The 20536-nt window shown below is 34.9% G+C and overlaps 1 protein-coding gene across 1 annotated transcript in view; it reads right to left on the bottom strand.

Annotated features, from left to right (window-relative positions):
* Positions 1-19936, bottom strand: part of LOC150109120 (meteorin-like protein) — a 38199-nt gene extending 18263 nt beyond the window's left edge. Inside the window, exons 1-2 of the mRNA XM_090401604.1 lie at positions 19454-19936; positions 5930-6324 (exon numbers count right to left, since the gene is read on the bottom strand). Of these exons, the coding sequence (XP_090257730.1) occupies positions 5930-6324; positions 19454-19563 (505 nt within the window). The 5' untranslated portion in view covers positions 19564-19936. The remainder of the gene's footprint in view (positions 1-5929; positions 6325-19453) is intronic.
* Between the last annotated feature and the right edge of the window lie 600 nt (positions 19937-20536).

Below are 20536 nucleotides of genomic sequence, written 5' to 3'. Positions count from 1 at the left end.
AATGATTTGTACTGTTTGGCAGTAGAGAAGCAAATAACGTATTTAAACCTGTTTTCTTTTTTACTGTTGCATTTCGATTTAGGCGATTCTATAAAATGTTTAAAAAAAAAATAAAAATTAAGAGGAGAAAAATTACGTATCTATTAGAGCGAAGCACATCCTCTTCTACCCACCAGCTTGTTAAATTTATCAATTTTATTATGAGAAGGAAAAAAAAAATTACACACGCACACACGAGATACTATTTGTCCCTTCATTTGAGGAAGCTACCACATCGCAAAGCAGTACCAATGCTGGTGTCAGAAAATGCTGCAAAACTTGAAAAGGAGTTCAAAATTATTGGGAACACAAAATTATAGTTACACCGCTGTTAAAAGCAACTGCACATACGGCTGTAGATAGTCCTTTTTTTTTTTTTTTTCCTGACTGCTTTTCCTGTCTTAAAACTAGAACGAAAAGACCGCGGTTTATAACATTTCGTTGCATTTCCTTAAGGGAACTTTTATGATCCTATACAGGAAACAGGGCATTTGTTCATTTCTTCTCCTACCCCCCCCCCCCAGTCTCTACATTAACAGTTCTGAACTGTTGAAACAATTTTCCATGAAACTTGGTATACGAAATCCATATGCCACTAAAGACCATTTTAATATGGTGAACTCAGATTACAGAATGAAATCGTAATACAGTAAAGTCAGTTTGGAAAATGTTGGCTTTCTTTAAATGGTCATTTCTACTTGCTGCGTTGACTAATATGTCCAAATCGGCTTTAATAGAGGAAAGAACGAATTGGGGGGGGGAAGACTATTTTAATAAACAAAATGGTCTTTTCAGTTACAATTTATTATCTAAATTCACGCTTAATCTTATATAATTGCAGTTTATAACATCACTCATATCACCGAAATCATTCTTGATGCTTTTAAGTTCCACTTTCTCCAACTAACAGGTTGAGGAGTTCGAACCCCGAAGTAGGCATGCATGTTGGGGATTGTTTTTAGGTGGAAGTATGAATTTCATTGTGCAGTTTATTGGACGCCTCGAGGCATGAAGAAATGCCATGTTTGGTCTCCACAGCAGGAGTTTCTGGATTATGTAAAAAAAAATTAAAATAACAAATACCCTTACAACTTTCGCGGGTGGGAGTCACATAAAAAGCCCAAGTTCGTAAGTGCAAATTTTTATCCCCTCACTGAAGAAGCCAATAATAATCTTAGTTTCTATTAAAACAACTCAAATTTAATAACTCGGGTTATTGTTGTATAAATAAGCACTAGCTCGGCATAAAACATTCAATTTTACTGAACGATGTTGTCAGGGCTAGCAAGAAGATTCACTATTGAAACCAGGTGAGAGGATATAGTTTCTATCATGTTAATATTTGTTTCTATTAAATTGGTAACAATTTAATAATATTAAAAGAAATGTATGCGTCACAAGTAGTTGGAACCTCACAAAATTTTGTTGAATTAGTCGGACCATATTTAGTGCGATATTGAGACAAAACATTTCCTATGGAGATAAATTTCTGTGAATTCTTCATTGTACTAACACGAAATTTTTATGTTAAGAAAAAAATATTCTAGTTTTAAGTCACCCTTTCTGAGCTCAGTTATTCTGTACGAACGCAGAACGGTACATGAAGTACTACAAGGAAAACAAAAAAAATTAGTCCTCTTATCAACAATAACAAAAAACCACACCGGTGGCAAGGGTCAACTCCGCCCGCTCCTTTCTATTTTCAACGAAACCTTCACTTTCGTGAAGCTCTACGCTTCCCTCCTCCTAATAATTTGGTAAGTGCAGGTAGAGCTATTAGGGAATCCCTCGAAGTTCTAGTACTGTGACCAGGGAGTTTGTTTACATCAAAAGAGTGGAGAAAGTCACGCACCGAGCTACAAACCGGACATCAATGACCTATTTCGTGAGACCTTTTGACCTTTGCATAGATCGGATGAGCGGGATGGAGAGCACTCTTGCCTTGCCAGAGTTTCTACCGCGAATCATAAGTGAAGGAATCCTTAGACTGGGTTTTACCATCATAAGAAAATAAAGCAACCCCGTCCTGTACTGAATCAAGTTAAAATGAGATTATTTAAATTTGGGGAAAGCCCAAAAGCAAGAAGTTGTAAAACTTTTTTTTTTACAACTACAGTTCCAGAAAATAACTGCCTCACTCAGAGGAAATTGAGTGCAGTCAAAAGCACGATATAACATCCGAATTCTGTGATGAATTCATTTTATCACAGATGTACTATTTCTATAAAATAGTATATTAAGTTGCAAAACATTACAATTGGAAAACTATGGTGATAAAAAAAATTCATCGTAACAGAGAATACAAAACAGTTGAATAGAAACAACAAAAGGTCCAATTTATCTATAGAGACATTTGTAATATTCTTACTGTTTTCATTTTAAAAAATGCATCTGTTTTGTGTTACATAACAAATTGTATATTACGTACGAAGTATTCGAATAGATCCGTCAAGCAAGCATGTTTCTATTTAATCTGCTTCCCCTCCTATCCCAAAACCCTAAATTTAGCACCAGTGAGGAGTACATTCGCTTATATCTCTGCAGACTATCTTTATCAATTGTACCTCACTCATTATCTTTGCATTTGCTATCTATGTCAGAGGGCCTCAACCGAAGACTTGGCCTTTGATCCTATGAGAAAAGCCATGCCCTTCATAGGGGGAAATCGACTGATTCGCAAAGGATCCCAAACGTTTTGGGGTAAAAGTATACAAAGACACGGCTTAACGTTTTCTTTCCCGGGGAAAATGAAGAATTTGAATCAAATTGCGTTCATATTTTTGTTGTAATTGAGATGCAAAAAATTTCGTGGGACATGATACTTCTCATTTCCTCACCACCACAGTTGGATCATGTGCTATCAGTTATGACAAAACATGTTTGCCCCCCCCCCTCACATTTGTTGAAGTGAATATAAGTATCATGTTTCTTCAGTCCATATACAGGAGTGAAAAGAGAAGTTCTACTATAATGAGAAAAAACCTATCAAAATCAGAAAAAAAGAAAAATAAATCACTTGTTGCAAAATTTTCCAAGTAGTACCATATGGCAGCTTATAAATTATTAATTTTCCTAAATTATAAAGAATTTAAAAAGTTGCATTCATGAAAATGAAGTTCTAAAATTAGTCTTATTGTTGTTGTCTTGTCCTTTGAAGAGTCTTAGATGTTTCCGTGTGCTTGCTCCTTGAACTGCTTTGGCTATGTCGATGATTTTGTTTGTATAGAGCTGTTGTTCAGGATTAGGATCTATTTCTTGGAAGGCTGCTGTAATTGCTGGACAGGTAAAGATGTGAGTGGGTATCAGTTCAGTATTGGGACAGTTGTTGCAGTTTCTATATGTTCTCGTATCATCTGTATTGATCTTCATTCCTCTAAAATATCCTGTTCGCAGTCTTGCTATCATGGTAGAGGTCTTTCTGTCAGCACTGATTTCGGAAATTTGATGTTGATTTCAGTGGAGTTGGTTTAGCTTTTGCTAGTGCATTAGCATCAATAAGAGTTATCCTGTGAGTTTCTTGGTTGAGTTATCTGGCCTCTTCTGCTAATTTATCAGCTACTTCATTGTAATCAATGCCTACATGAGCAGGAATCCATTGTAAAATGTAACTTTTTCCTAAACACTTTAGTTGATTTAAGAGTTTATGGATGTCTTGTGTGAGCTTGCTATTGCCATTTTTGATTGCCTCCATAGCTGATCTTGGGTCACTGTAAATTATAATTCCTTCAGATTGTTGAGATGATGATAGTTTTGAGTAGGCTTCTAGTGCTTTATTTATTGCGTAAAGTTCGCTGGTAAAATTGGAAACGATTCTCCCAGATCCAACTATTATTGAAAGTTTTTCACCTTTCTGGAGTAGAAGGAAAACACCAGCGCCTCCATTAATCATATTGGTGTCTGACGATCCATCGTTATAACAAATAACCTGTTTGGAAGATGAAAGAAGGTTGATAGTATTTAGGCCCCTTTTTCTTTGGGCATTTCTTTTGGTTCTTTTTTTTGTACAGAGTTTGGTAAGGTTTAGATTTATGGAGGTATTTGAAGGTAAAGGACTGGAAAATAGAGGTTCTTTGTTTGTGTGGGCATTTAGCTGATCAAGACCTATTCCCTTCCTGATAGTGTCATCATATTGTAAAGTTGATGATCTGTGAAGTCTGCATTTTGGATTTCAATGTTCATAAGTTTTTAGGGAGATATGATCGCTTTGGTAGCTTCTGATATTATTTATGAATTTTATGGTGGCAAATTTTTGTCTGTCCTCCAGCAAGTCAAGCTCACATTCCTATTAGGCTTTGATGTTGTTAGTGAATGAGACTGCACCAATGATCTTGGATGCTTTTGTTTGTAATTTGTCTAATTTTTTCTTTACCGAATAATATATCAAATAACTTATATTTATCAAAGGATGAAAATTTGACCCAGTTCTGTAAGTTTGGAACCGCTGTGCTGTATCATTTGTATAAACATTAAGTTCCATAGTAACAGTCCCTTACCCCCCCCCCACCTCTCTGATAGTCTGTGTAGCTTAGTCGTTCTTTGATTGGAAAGACCTAGGTTCGAATCTTGTCTAAGATTCAACGAACCTTTTGTAATTTTTTTTTTTTTTTTTTCCCCCATCTAGAAAACTGAAGCTCTGGATTTTTCATTCGGTAAACTCACTAGAAGAACACAAGCAATTAACAGACAGAATACATTGGCCCTCTTTTCTGAAAATATTATATCTTTGATTTCCTAAATTATTGCAAAAACTTTTGCAAAATTCCATTTCATTTTTAAAATAAAATTCACGTGGAGAGCATACGAAAAATAAGAAAATAATTTCAACTGCAAATAGTGGAAGGATATTTCATTATTATCCTTCTGCGTGTGTTTTTTTTTTTTTTTAATCCTTACTTGAAAGATAATCAGATTTAACCAAAATTGAGATGAAGCAACATATCAATAATAAGTATTCTAAACACCATCATTTTCATTGGATGAAATTGATGGTATTCAGAATAACTACTTGGTATTATTTCAGATGTTTCTGGCTAATGTCATCCTTGCAAAAAGTTGTACTTAAATGAAAAATTAAATGTCTCGAAAAATTTTACTGAGATACGTAAAACCTTCGAGAGAGAGATTACTGTATGTAGTATCGACAAATTAAGTTAATAGGAGTTTGCACGATTGTGCTAAGCGCACCTATTTACAATACATACATAAATAAAAATGTAATTCAATGAGCACTATACTGCGACTGAAATCACGAAAAAAAAAAAAAAAAAAAAAAAAAAAAAAAAAAAAAAAAAAAAAACTCAAGTCCGGTAAAAAAAATAAATAAATAAAAATAAATAAATAAAGTATTAGCGTGTTATTTGATATACGTACAAATATGAATTTTTTATGTCAAGTCATTACGAATTTTATGTCGTCATTTCGAAAAATAGAATGACATATCATCCTTCCGTAAATAATTTAGACAAACCAATCTTGTTAATAAACATTCGACTCGTGAAAAAATTAGCATTTGTAATTAAAGACGAATTATAACGAACGAATACTGCATCTTTCCTAGAGATGTAAAGATCCTGTTGAAATAAAAATATTACTACGTAGTCTTCTTTTTTATTGAAAATGTCGTCTGGAATCTATAGGCAATGTCGTATAGGCAATTATAAAACATTAAAATATACATTTCATAAAGTTATGAACATTAGTTTTTAACTGTCTTGCGAGAATTTTAAAATATTACTTGCAAAACAAAAGTTTCAGAAATGCTATCAGATAAGTATCATCCATTAAACTTACACGAACAATTTAAAATTAAGATGAACAAACAATATCATTTGTTCCATGTCCTATTTGTTCTATTTTAATAAGACCAGATCATAATTACATCTTTTCTTACCTGATTGGTCATCTGCAAGTTCCCTTTGATTAGCCACTTGAAGATCGTAACTGATCTTCATGACCTGCTTCTCCAAATCGTTCGAAATGGGCTCTGCTTCTACGTACAGCGCCACCTGTCCATGTTTAGACGAGAAGCATCTTAACAATTCGGGAGGTTTGCCGTCCCGTTTAGAAAACAGCATGTACAACTTTTTGTCGCCTTCAACGTAAACTCGGGCACCTGCAGAGTCCGAAGAAATCCTCAGACATCCTCGGAAGTCTTTGCCAGAAGTCCCATGGTGCAGTACCACACGTAACGCTCCTCGTGGGTATCTCCACTCTACGTGCCCTTGCGAACACCTCAAGTAGACGGGCTGAACGCCTCTGGCTGTTTTCTCTTCCTGGTGAAGACCACTGAAAAAAAAAAAAATGAATATTGAGACTGAAATGCAAATTGGTTTTGGACTAATGATACATATACACGCACACCCAGATCTTAGACATGACAAGATAGATTTTTCTTTTGTTAACAGCAATGATACTCAGATGTACAGCAATTCATGGGGATTAATGGTACCACCATAAAAAAGATAGTTTGCATTTAAAGATGTACTTGACATTGTAAATGTGAGATCATGAATATAAAATCAGAATATAAAAACATTTTTTTTTTCCTTCGACTATTTCCGGTGTGATTATAAAGAGTTCAGGGAAAAGGGGGGAAACTATTCAGACTACAAACAACGGTCTAATAGTTTATCGAAAGCATGGGATGTAACGGATTAAGATTCGAAGGGGAAAATTTGGCCACCAAGTTAGTTCGCCATTCCTTGTCAATGACAGAGTAATTTTGATGAAGATCAGCAAAACGAACTATTTTTAGGCCTATTTTCAGCTGGCTTTGGAGTTAATAAATCTTAAACACACACACACACACACACACACACACAGCAAGTACGACTGTTGTTGTTCCTCTCAGAAGAAACTCTAGATTTAATCCCACAACTCAGAAAAAACATCTACTGTAATTTTCCCTGAAGACTTCAAAATCATTAGAGTAATAAAAATAACTATCGGTGACGACCAATGATTATCAGAAGTATGTAAGTTTCAGTTACTCTTTGAAGAATATATTTAAAAATAAAATAAAATTGTCGAGTGTTCTTCTGTCGAGTGAAAATCTAAATCTTAGCAAATGGAGGAATATCTTCGAAATGGAATGAAAACAGGGCTACTTTTAAACAAAACATTTTAGTTGAACTCGTATTAAGCATGTGCGAATAATTTACATATACGTATGAAAAACAGAAAATTTAGACTAATTTAAGATGTTCTTTGAAGAACAAATAACAATGAAGAGAATGCGAACGTGCTGGATTGAATGATTTCATATCACGTTTTCTATAAAATGAGTTGTGGGTGGTGCAAACTAAAACCTGTACACTCAACTCATGCATTAAAAATAACCGAGTCCGGCTCGATAAAAGAGGCCTCTCTCTTAACGTGTACTGCACCTGCAAGCCCAACGTGCTGCATCCTTAGCTACACTTACTGTTTCTTTGAAAACAGCTTTACTGATATCCGTACAATTAGCCTCGGGGTGATGGCTGCCCCATACAAGTCATTTTGGTAGAAGGCATTGTGAGAGGCACGTGGTTGGTGTGTTTTAGTGTTGGGTAGAATACCGCTGTAACCTTCGCTGAAAGCATTACCTGTTCCTGCTCAGAAGATCACAAATAACCTTGTGCTCGTGAGGGAATAGAAGAGGGGGGGGGGGGGAACAAACGAACTAGAGAAAACAGGTTGTAGTCATCAGGTGTGTGTTGGGTACGAAGTGCTCGCGTGGCCACGTCCGGTACAAACTTCGAGCAGTTCAAATTCCGCTCAGCACGCATACACATTTAAAAAAAATAATAATTTCATGAACTTCGCACGATTTCTTAGCAGCTGAGGTTTATTCCATCATAAAGCTTTAAACATCTCTGTTACATCAAGTTCGGTGACCTGTTCCGAACTGAAAGGTAATGAACCAAGTAGCAATTCTAGCGAAATGATTTTTAAATACTTTCAGCAAGTCTCTCACTACTTATCCGGCTATGCAGTCTGTGAGTGAACGAAAATATTTGCCTCTAATATGCTATTGGATACTGAAGTGTTGAACAGTTAAATAGTCGAAGAATAGTTTAATAGAATAGTTTAATAAAACTGCTTAGTATCATTAATGAACTGTATGAATTTTTTTTTTTTTTTTTTTTTTTACCATTACCTCATTGCAGAACCGAATTTCAGGACACCAATTCGACTCAACCTTCCATTCATTACGAGAATGGTTGTTATTTAGTGAAGGGAGTGAAATTTTCATATCTCTGTAAAACTTGCAATAAAACATTGTAAGTATTTTTGGCCTGTTTTTCTATTCGAGAGGTTTATTAATTTTTTTTTTTTTTAGAGGACGCTAATATCATTAGTATATAATCAGACAGTGGTTCACCAATATTGAGAAACCGAACAATGCGATGGCCGGGTAAACCAACATTTTAACATACTGAATGAACGGTGTCGCAGGTTCAGCAAAATCTTATCAGAATATCCAAAAACTGTAGTTTTCAATATCTACACCCAAACGACTACAAAACTCTACTTAAAATTTGCGATACAATGCTGAGAATTTCATATGAATCCTTTCCATGAAAGGTTGGAAATATATAGCACATTTGGTACTGTGGGGGGGCTTTTAGAACTCCAGTAAGCAGGGTGATGTTCTATACGAATACATCAAGTCTGAGGACTGATGAGTCATCTACAACTGACAAAAATAAATCTCGTAATAATAAACTGATTGGTTTACCAGTAACGGCTTAATTATGTGCTAATGAATCTCTTGCTTTCACTTGTTAAACACACATGCCAGGAATGAATATAAATAAACGCTTCGGAATTACCAGATCTGATAAATTAGAACGGAATTCAATTGTTTTAATACAGTAGCACATACGTCATTTAATGCTAAGAACTATTCACGTATTCGTTTTCTAATATAATAGAAATTAATAAGAAAAAAAAAACAGGTGTTCTTTGAAAACTTCTATTGTTCAAAAAATTTAGTACTAGTCATAAAATATTTTTTAAAAAAAATTAAATCAAGAATATAAAATATAATTTATTACGGGAAGTAAACGTTATTTTACTATTTTTAAAAATATTTTCAGGAAATTGTGGCGCCATCATACATAAATTTGCTAAAGTGACATCACTGAATTCCACGAAGGAAATATGAAGAATGTGTTTTGAGTTTTTCTAGTATCCTTTCCACTTTGATCTTTGTTAATTGCAAGAATAATACTTTATTAGTGCTGTACGCACCAAATTATATATTAAAAAAAAAATAGCGTTGATGAGGTGGGGGGGGAGGAAATCCCAATGAATTTAGTATTATAATGGTTCGGACCAATCTAAATACTGCAACAATTACGTTTATTTGAATGTCAGATATTGCACACAGGATGATATGTGAAATAAAATTTGTTTTAACTGAATTGTTACTTATTGGCAGTTCAAGAAAATTCCGGTAAGAATTTCTTTAAGGAATCCTTTGCAAATCTTCAAATTCTCGGTTCGAGCTTGTTCAAAACAGCTACAAAATAAAAATGCTGTTCTTGTGTTTGACCTGCGATTCGTTGTAACACGCTGGGCGCAATGAAGATAAAAGAACCGTCTGCGAAATTTCAATTCTTTTGAAAAAAAAAAAAAAAAAAAAGATTAGGGCAGTCTTTGGCTAGGGTTAATCACCGATACAAGGGGCATTTTTTTTTTTTTAATCGGAAATGCATTAACTGATCCTATCATGTTACAGTTAGTAACATGAGTGGCCCGTCTCGACCTTCCCCTCCTGGTTATTGTCGGGGAGAAAGTCAGAACCCCTTTCTCTAACTCCATGTGTGGTAAAGTACGTTACGAATGAAGACGAAAAGCAGGACTGATTTCTAAAAAGGCAGACAAGATCTCAGTTTGGAATAACACTGGCAGGAAAGCATATTCGAAGATACTTTTTAAAATCAGAAAATAGTGTCCAATATAATCAGGAATAGTTTACAATTTCGGTAATTGATTATCGCATCGCTAACGGAAAAGTGCTTAATGACAAGGAAATAATTTTTCAAGGGTCACATGTAGAAAGTTGACGTCGATATTAACTTTCGGAAAGATTATTTAAAAAAATAAATTGACAGATAATTCAGTAGAAGCATTCATTATTTTATATACATTAAAAGAGAAAGTTATACACAGTAACTGTTTTCATTAAAAATTGTTTAATATTATATACCTTATAATTTACAGATTTTTATCTATATACTTATAAGTTGCCTATAGCAGGACTTTTGCTCTAGCATTATTTACAATAATTTTAGTTCCATAAAATAAAACAGACAGCATAACGCATCGTATGGCAAAGTTGAAAATGAGCGGTGGCAGGAAGTACTTGATACGCTACATTAAATAAAGAACGCTGAAAGGATCGACTAGTATTAAGCTATTAACATGCGCAGCGCGTGTACTCCGGCCGTGACTAAAAATGTCAAATCGTATTGCACATAATATGGCCAATATGCGAGTAAATCACGATGTTCTTGAGCTTGTAATTCATTTTTGGCGCCCAATTTGTGTTTATTTTTAATAAACAATGCTTACTGACTTGATTCTCTGTCAAGATTTGCTGAAGTATTAGAATGTTTTGGACATTTTTGGTGACTTTATGGGAGCAAAGGGTTCCAGTGGCATACGATTTTTGGAATCCACTTAAACATCATTCGTTCGCTTTCAAGCAGAGTTGAAAATTTTTAACTACGAAAAAGCAACATAATGGTATAGTTGTTTTAAGAAAACGCACGTGCTTCGGAGAATATTCTAACTCAAAGCAAAATAAACGATTGTACAAATTTGGACTGAAACTGCAAATTGTCTGTAGTGGAACGGTTTCCTCAGACATTTCTTTGTAGATACAAGGAGATGTTTGTACGAAGCTCAAGTGGCTCCAAGCAACTGACAAACACGCAGTTCACAAGTACTACCAACCACAAGGATTACATTACGAGTTCGTTAGAAACATTTCTGGAGGAGTTTTTTTTTTTTTTTTCCCTCCTCTTAATTCTCATTAGTGTGTACGTGGAAGAGAAGTACTATCTAAACATCTGTTGAGTCTCCTGTGTATAAAATCTTAGATCACTTAAATGCATGTCGAGTGTTAGCAGTATAAAGCAGTACGAAAATCCTGAATGGAAATATAATTTGAGACATTACAAAATCGTGCACTTCCTTGTGAACATTGCGTAACTAAAAAAGACAAAAAATTCTTCTTCTGCTTTATATAAGAACTTTTCTCGACAGGATTTGGTTCATTGGATGAAAAAAGGAAGCAACTATTAATACAAGAAAGGCAATGGTAAAATTTGTGGAAAACGTTTCTTTTGACAAATGTTTTTTTCGGTTGTCGCAAATAGCACATCTTAACGTGTTTTTTTTTTTTTTTCCCTAGAGAACGCTTTCATTTTATTATACAAAAAATTCATAACACGCTTTATCCAAGATGAACTGACAAAGCAAAACAAAAAAAATACATTATTTTACAATAAAAGTAGCAATTTAAACATTGAATATAGAATGAAATTTTTGATTATAATACAGTAAATTAAGTACGTGTACGCGATGTCTGCATAAAGGACTTCAGTAAGACCACCACTCCATTTAATGGAGGACTGAAGTGATTTGAAAAAACTTCCATGTTTATAACTTTTTGGAAAGCCACAGAAACTACCTTATTGGATTTCCTTACAAAAATAAATTCCTTCCACCAAAAAAATAAAATTCACGTTAGAGCTTGAAAAGAATAATCAATTGTCTTTTCTAGATCCACTAATAAAGAAACAAGAGAATGGACAAATCCAGCTCACAATCTACCGAAAACCAACAGACACTGGACATTACCTGCACTTCAAATCGTCTCACCATATTGAGCACAAACTCAGCATAATACTTATGCTTAAAAATAGAGCGACCAATATTGTTTCAGAAGAAAAATATCCCCTTGATGAACTCGCTCTCATACACTACTAAACAACGGTTACCCAAAAAATATAATCAAAAAGATTCTTCATTAGAAACCCTCCACAGCAACAACCTCCTGTCACGCAATATACATCGTCCATCGTCATCATCCCTTATGCAGGCCCAGTTTCAACAAAAATAGCCAAATTCCTGAAGTCTTTCAGCGTCAAGTTGCTCTCAAACCTGTCAAAATGATACACCACATTTTAAGATCTCCTAAGGACATTAATGCCTTCTTCAAATACGTAAGTGCATACAAAATCCCATGTTCCTGTGGATTAAATTACATAAGCCAAACGTCAAGAAGCCTGGAAATTCGAAAAAAGAACATATAGCGGACGTGAACAAAAATAAAACAGAAACTTCAGGATTAGCCCATCACTTCTCAATCTCTAACCACACCATCGATTGGGATAACAACTCCATGCCTTATATAGAAGAAGATTTTCGATGTAGAAACTTCAAAGAAGCCGCGGTTGTACTCCGTTCGGGAGAAAATCTAAACAGAAATCAAGGAATGATTCTGAAAGACATCTGGAAAAGCCTAATAAATTCAATCAGCTTACCAGAATTTCATTTCGTTAAAAACTATACAACGCGCTCAATAAACAATGACTGAGACACCACGCTCCATGCTTATGTTACTCCATTCTTCTTTTTTATTAGCAAACGTTATTGTACCGTCATACTTGTCCTGAAGAAGCTAGACAGAATAGCTGGTGAAACTTGTTAACAATTTGTGTATATCATTTATTAATATATGGTCAACGATAAAACCAAGAAAAAAACTCAAGTTTTAATGTTAACCACCTCACCGGCCTTATGGATCAAGTACGCATCTTCATACGCTTCGTATCCATCATATATTTCAATGTAATGTCGATGGTATTACAATTTTAATATGCACTTCGCATCCATGGTAACTTGTATATATATATATACACACATACATACACACACGTCCTGGCCGGTAGCTTGGTGTGACTAAATACAAAACAATAATGAACAGGTAGTCATTTTGTTTAGCAGAAATACCACTCATGCAAATAATCGGTATGAAAGCAAGCATTGTTCTTATCAATGATGTGCTTTATGAGCATCTTTCTGTTTCTATCTCTGTTAACCTCTCCCATCGCCATCTGCACAATTCAAAGTTATAAAAAAAAAAAAATTTTGGAATTCCAGATGGAGTTGTTTTTATCATTACTTTGTACAAAACTTATTATGGACTTCCTTAAACTTGCAGACAAGACTGCAGAATATTTTAAATCACCAAAGGGCTCTGAATACAACATTATCTGTATAGAAACTTTTATATTTTTTTATTACATCACACAAATAATGCTTTCGAATCTATTTAAATATTTGATACAAACTGAGTTTTACAGCAATGTCCCATGAATACTACTTCATTTTAATGTTTACATGATAACAAGACAGGTTCATATTGATGTAGAATTGCTTTCAAATCAAGACAAACAACAAAATTCCATTTTAAAACCATAATCCAAGACAAATTGGCCAGTCTTTTATGGTCGCTAATGCAAACTTCACAGACACTAAAAAAAAAAAAATAAAAATAAAAATAAATTAAATTCTTCTCTATTGCCGCACAGTCTTCTTTGTGCTGCATACCAGCCGCCCACAACCGTCTTAGAGGCCAACATAGACGTTATTTGATAAGGGGAGCCGACCGTAAACAGCGGTCAATAGCGTCGGAGAAGGGCATGGGTCAAACGTTCCACTAAGCAGAGTAAAACGGAGCAGGACAATAAGAGGCCGACGACAGCCAGCGAAGCGTGTAATCTGGTGGACTGCTGGCAATGATGGCCGCCATTAGCACAGCACGGCCTCGCAACTAGCGTGCGGTCAGACACAGAATGCTCTCCTGCTGAACGGAATAACTTAACGACATAATAACCCTGTGTTATACAACGCGGAGATAGTGTGTAAGTGGTTCGAGGTACAATCGGCTTTTTTTTCCTCTCTGAAGCGAGTGGCTGACGTAGCGACAGAATTGTACCTCAAGTGTCGGAACGGGAGGGATTTCACAGAGCGAAATGTGGAAAATAATTCGCAACTACCCTTGGCCAAAGAGTAACTGTTAGGGATCCGGAGTGAGACAGGACACCCTTGGGCGAGTTCTTTTTGACCTCCTGATATCAGGAGTAATACCATTGACACCTTTAATCTGCTTTGGGAAAGGTGTTTCTCATCCCATGCTAATAAAATGTCAGAATGAGTGACAGTTTTTGAGTCCCTCGTAATGATGATTGTGAGACGTTATGGTCATGGGGGTGCAATTTCGACTAAAACCAAGCGTGGGAAACTTGAAACAAATTAGGATTAAACCGGGCCGCTTTGATAGTTTTCTTTATTGGCTTTCGTAAGCAGGATTGCTGCAGTATTTCCAAAATGAAATGATGTATTAAAATTCTTTACACTGTAAGATGTCTGTTTCCTGGTGTGTGCTTTTTTTTTTTTTTTTAATTGAAATTCATATAGACGAATCTAGGAAATCATATAGAAAAATTCACTTTCTTCGAATGTTTTGCTTGAATTTTGGACTTTTGAAAAAGGGAATGTTTTAAAGGATACACATTTTAGCATTCTACCAGTCCGACTGTACAAACTCTCTATGTTGACATGCAGGAATGCTTTATGTGGAATTGGGGATGAAATCTAGATGTATTACAACTTGGTTTAACTTTGTATTTTTTTAACATTCTTGTTGGTTATTTTAAATTAGAAATAAGCTCCATATCTGAGATAATTTCATCGAGACAGAATAAAAATATAAATGATGGATATTTCTTTTTATAATAGTTTACCTATATTCCTATACATGAAGAACGCCTAACTGTTCTTTCAAAATAGTTGAAATTCTCCACATAAATTAATTCTATTTTCTCTCTCTCTCAAGGTTAAAAACTAGTTATGAAGCGACTTGGAAAAGTTTCAACGTTTGTCTACACATCTAGAAAGTTCATTTTTGCTTAGCGTTCCTAAGCAAAAACAGGTTCGGCACTCTACGAAGAAATTTGCCAACCAAAATAAATCGCAAATTTGAAAGCACTTCATTTCCTTTATCTAAGAATATAAAATCAATGGAATAAATACAAACGAACCAAATAGCTGACTGATAAAATGATTGTATGAGCGACGAATTTATAGACATGTTTTTAAAAGTATTTGACTTGGAAACCAAATATGAAGAATTGAGGGTATCTTGCGGTAAGGTATCATACAAACGAATCTAGGATATTTTGTTGAGAGAGAGAGAAAGAAAGAGAGGGGAGAGGAATGGTTAGAAAGTAAAAAGGTCACAAGTTAACCCCTGATCTATGTTGCTGTCGTGAACGTCTGGATTTTCTTTATATTGGAACAATACAAGCAGTCATGCGAAGAATAAAAAATTGAAATACATTTTATGGTACCGAATTTTTTTTTCATAAAATATTGTAAGTATAATATAGTACATTAGTATCTCGAGGAGAGATGATTTTTTTATATTTTTTTACAGTCCGGAAACACTGCTCTATAGACCAAACATGGTACTTTTTCAAAGCCACTTCAGGCCTCCAATAAGCGAGGCAGTGGTCTCAACACTGGGCAATGAAATTCATATACCATCTAAATACAATCACAAAACATCAATGCCCACGGCACGAAAGAATTCGAACCCGCTATAACCTCTCAGCTAATCTCAAGCATTTTTTTTTTTTTAAATGAAAAGTGACAAAATGTCCATTTACACGCAAATTTCGTAACTTCGGTCTATATTTTCATTTTCACACCAACTTGTTTCAGGTTAACACAAAACCTGCCAAATCAAAATATACTATTATTTATAATAAATAAATAATGTTTGTAACATTTCGAAACGTGGAATATCTAATTTGATATATTTTTTTTTCCACTTGTATATTATTTAACATATAAAAATGATTCCCATCCGTCATCTCAACCAGATAGTATGGAAAGTGTAGCTATTATTATGAAAAATTTAGAAAATATCCAACCTAACATCAGTATTGCACCTTATAAAGACATTAAATTATCTTTTCCATTTACATAATTAACCTGTCTGTCCCAGTCATAAACAGGAATGTGTCCTTTGTAATTGTACACCAACCCAGAACCCAAACCAAGCCATTTGTGCTGAAATTTGAAGTGCGCTTCACAGTTCTGGTATATGATACTGAACGCAACAAACGAAAATACAGCAATTCAGTCGAGACTGTCGGTATGATTTCTATGAAGAATCATTTTCTCATTTTTCAGACATAACAGGGTTTTCATTTACTTAATTCCATATTTTGGGGAAGTTCTTACTACGACCTATATATCTTTAAGAAGATGACGAGTTATTACATCCTCTTAAAGATGATACAATTTTTTTTTCTTTTATTCAAGTCTTCGATTTTTAATCATCGTCATCAGTCTTGGGACTGGTAGCTCAGCAGCAATTTCCTCCATTCCGCACTGTCATTGGCTTTCTTCTTAACCTCCTGGTAACTCCTCAAACCCATGCTGTCTTTGACTTGGTCAAGAAAGCTCTTCCTTGGTCTTCCTCTTCTTTTCCCCTCAGTTATTCTTTTCACAAGTCCATCATGCCGAAGCATATGTTCAAACCACCTATCCCTTCTAATTTTGATCGATTTAATTAGAATTCTTGTTTCGTTTATCTCTCTTAGGACTTGTTCGTTTGAATTTTTTTCTGTCCATTTTATTTTGCTCATGCGGCGCCAGCATCACATTTCAAAAGCCTCAATCTTCTTACCTCTTCTCTGCCTAGAATCCAGGTTTCACATCCATACAGTGCAATGCTCCATATCAATGTCTTTACTACTTTTTTTTTTTTCAATTGTAGGTTGAGGTTTCCTGTTAAAATGCTTTTCATCTTAGAGAATTGGGCTTTTGCGTTGTTTATTCTTGATCCTATGTCTTCTCTTGTTCTGCCATCTTCTGTTATTAGGCTTCCTAAATATTTAAAGCTTTTCACTTGTTTTATTTGTTTCCCGCTGATGTCTATATGCTCTATATCGATAGGGATTTTGCCTGTAACAATGATTTTAGTCTTATCTGTGTTGATTTTCATTTTATATTTTTCAAGGTTATTATTTAGTAATTCTAGCATTGTTTTTAACGTTCTTCTGTTTTCTGCAACAAGGTCTTACTCCACTCCTTATATTTATTATTTTCTCTTCGTCATTGATTTTAATCCGTCCATTTTGATTTTTGTAAATTTGATAAATTATTTTCCTATCACTCAAATTTATGCCGATATTAGTTAGACAATTTAGGAGTATTTGCTGGTTTACTTTATCAAACGCTTTCTCTAAATCAAGGAAGCAAATGTAAGTATTTTGACTTACATTTGCTTACATTGGATGAAGATCAAATTGGTCTTCATCCAATAGACAATCTATTTTTGAATAAATTCTATTTTGAATAATTTTTAGCAGAATTTTGCTAACATGTGGGATTAAAGCTATATTCTAAATTGGCCGAATTTGCTTGCATTATTCTTTTTTGGTATTATGGTTGATTTCATAAACTCCTTTGGTATTTCTCCTCTATCACAGATTTGGACTATTAATTGATAGAGTAAGATTTTTGTCTCATCACCTAGATTTTGTAGCAGTTCTATAGGAATAAAGGATATTAATACTATATGAAATTTTGTAGAAATTTTAGAATTTAATGAGGCTTTGTTTATTGTCTGTCCATTACATTCCATTTCTGATATAAACGCAAACCAAACCTTAAGAATTCTGAAATATTTTTCCACAGCAAGAAGTTCATGATAGCGCAGATGATTTACCTCTAAAAATTAAAGATATAAAAAAATTATATACTTGGGTTTAATCCTTTAATCAAGTGTTCAATCCTTTACACTTGAATAAAGGATTACATTTGCATTTTTTGGTATCTTTAATTTATAGTATAATATAACCAAGTGAAAAGGGGGGGGGGATTCCAACAATGATTTACCTCTATTACAGATCACTCGAATTTGTTATACTAAAAAAATAAAATAAAATAAAATAAATAAATAAATCGGGTAGGTCTTCAAATACAATGTCAAGTTTATTTTCCCTCAACCATAACCTCTCCTGTGTGAGAATGACATTAAAAAAATGACTCGCAGTATATAAAAGACTAGCGAAGCGGAGCTGATGCACCACTGAAGAAATCTTTGGCTCCCTCATTACTTAGCTAAGTAGCTTTAACTTGGAGGGATCCCACAAGAGGAGAAACTGAATTGGTCCACTAATGGTGGCATTAGTGTATCCTAAACTAGACGCGCACACATTTGTGTATGTTTGCGAATTATGCATAGAAATACCTTCAAATCAAGTGTGGAAGTTCTAGATTAAGTTGGGATCTCAACAGACACAAATTTAGATTTTTACCTTTAATATTTTGTCATTTTTATCAAAAATGACAAAATATTAAAAAGGTAAAAGCAATACAAGTCGCAATACGATTTTCATTAATACTTTTGATGTTTAATTTGTATTATAATTAATTTTTCTGAAGAAAAAAATTTTTCTGATTTATTAAAGAGGGGAGGACAATCCTTTCTCCTCAGGATTTGTCCTCAAACTGGTATTAGGGCACTGAGATCGACACTCAACATGCGCGTCCTTACAATAATCGAACGAAATGTGGTATATGATTAAGGTGGGTGTGGGCATAGTCAGTGGCATATGAACCCAGGCACCAAGCATTCTATTGAGATCGTAAAAATCGCCCATTACTTTAGAAGACAGTCGGGGATCAACGAGTAAGCGCTTTTATCTTTTTTTAAAATTAGTTCTGTTCTCTTGGCCTTATGTCAGTTCCTTTTAAAAGATTAACAAATTAAATGCAAATAATTAAATGTATACATTTAAAGATGATTCACAAATAGTCATTGAGGTTTAAGTAGAAGGCAAAGTTAATATACAAGAACCACTAAGGCCCAGGAACTTGAAAATAAACCACGTTTGAATACATCCATTACTAATTTTAAAATATGTGACATTTCAATGAAAAATACCAATCGACGAAACAAATTGCAATCACTGTTTATGTTTCAGTGTGTGTGTGTGCGTGCGTGCGCGCCCGCGGGTAGTAGGGTAATTGGTACAGAAGTAAACTGTAAATTGTAACCAGATTTTCAACGCGATACTCGAAGCCAAACAACCAGTCACGCTTACACAACTGATTACAACAAAGTCATGCTGACGTTGCACTTCAAGATATCAGATACCCTCGAAAAGATTACCGTCAAAGCAGCATCAACACCTGCGGGATGTCCTTGATAAGCTTAGATACGTACAAGTGTGTATGTAGTTAGATGGGTGCTCCGCACATGCATACGCGAGTATCACAATTTTGTAGATTAAACCATTAATGTTGTGCATATAAACAGAATTAAATTTTCACTTACCTTCCTACCCAGTCGCAGGAATCGCCCGTGTACGGCCTCGCCGCTACATCCTTTACTAAAGCGATTACGAGAACTGCCAGGTAAGCGATCAGTATAGCGGATGGGCCCATCAGCAAAACTGGATCATGACACTCGGTAGAGAACCGATGTCGTATTTGTCCAAAATCTTTACAACCGTTGCCGTTAATCACACACACACACACACAGTTAAGTCTCGACTCGGTGGCTTTGTACAGCCTGGGATTGCCGCTTGTCACCTTTCAACACCCCCACACAGCACTGCTTCGTACTTGCAGTGGAGCTTCCGCATTGACATATTACTCAAATAGGTCTCTAGAAGTGCCTGATAACGTGCCTCATATGCACACACTCATGCCAGCTGTAGTTCACACCGTAATTCACCTGTGTCAGCGAGACTGATCACCAAAAACTGGTCAAAAAGACTTCAGATAAAATGTTTGCTACGAGAAACTTGAGTGACCAACCACCGCTACTCAAGTCCGTTACACTTTGGCAAAGTTGCACGCGCGCCCTCGGGCCTACCAGTCGACTGACAAGTGGCTGGACGAATTCATTTCTCGAGAGGGATGATGGCATCCTTTAAGATGTGCTGACGATTTAAAACTAGTCTGTGAGTGATGACTCACTTAACATAATAAATGAAATAATTTGCGGGAATGAATAGTTTAATAAATTCTACAGTTATTTCTTTATAGTTTAAGAATAAAAACGAATTGTAGGTACTTTAATTAACCAAACTGAGTGTTTCGAAGATTCAAATAAGTTATTGTAGTTAAATTTTCAAAACAGTGATGTCATCTCCTTAGATGATTTTTAATGTTGACAACTCGACTGAGTGCCTTTTTCTTTTCTTTTTTTTTTTTTTTTAGTTCTGATGAAGAAAGTGGAAGAGAATTCATTCTTGCTTTCCATGCTCAAACTGCTACTTCCAATTGCTTGCTCCATTTGCTCCGAGCGAGTTATTGAAAGTATTCGCTCTGCAATGAAGGCATTCCTTCCTCACTCCATTCAAAGTTCCCGCCCAATATCCAAGAAATGATTTTCCAAGAAGAGCACCAAGGC

The sequence above is a fragment of the Typopeltis vanoorti genome, chromosome 2 (genome assembly GCF_054136105.1).
Source record: "Typopeltis vanoorti isolate ZY-2024b chromosome 2, IOZ_Tvanoo_1.0, whole genome shotgun sequence".
NCBI lineage: Eukaryota > Metazoa > Arthropoda > Arachnida > Uropygi > Thelyphonidae > Typopeltis > Typopeltis vanoorti.
The sequence above is the reverse complement of the archived record's forward strand: the minus strand, read 5'-3'. Positions and strand labels throughout refer to the sequence as shown.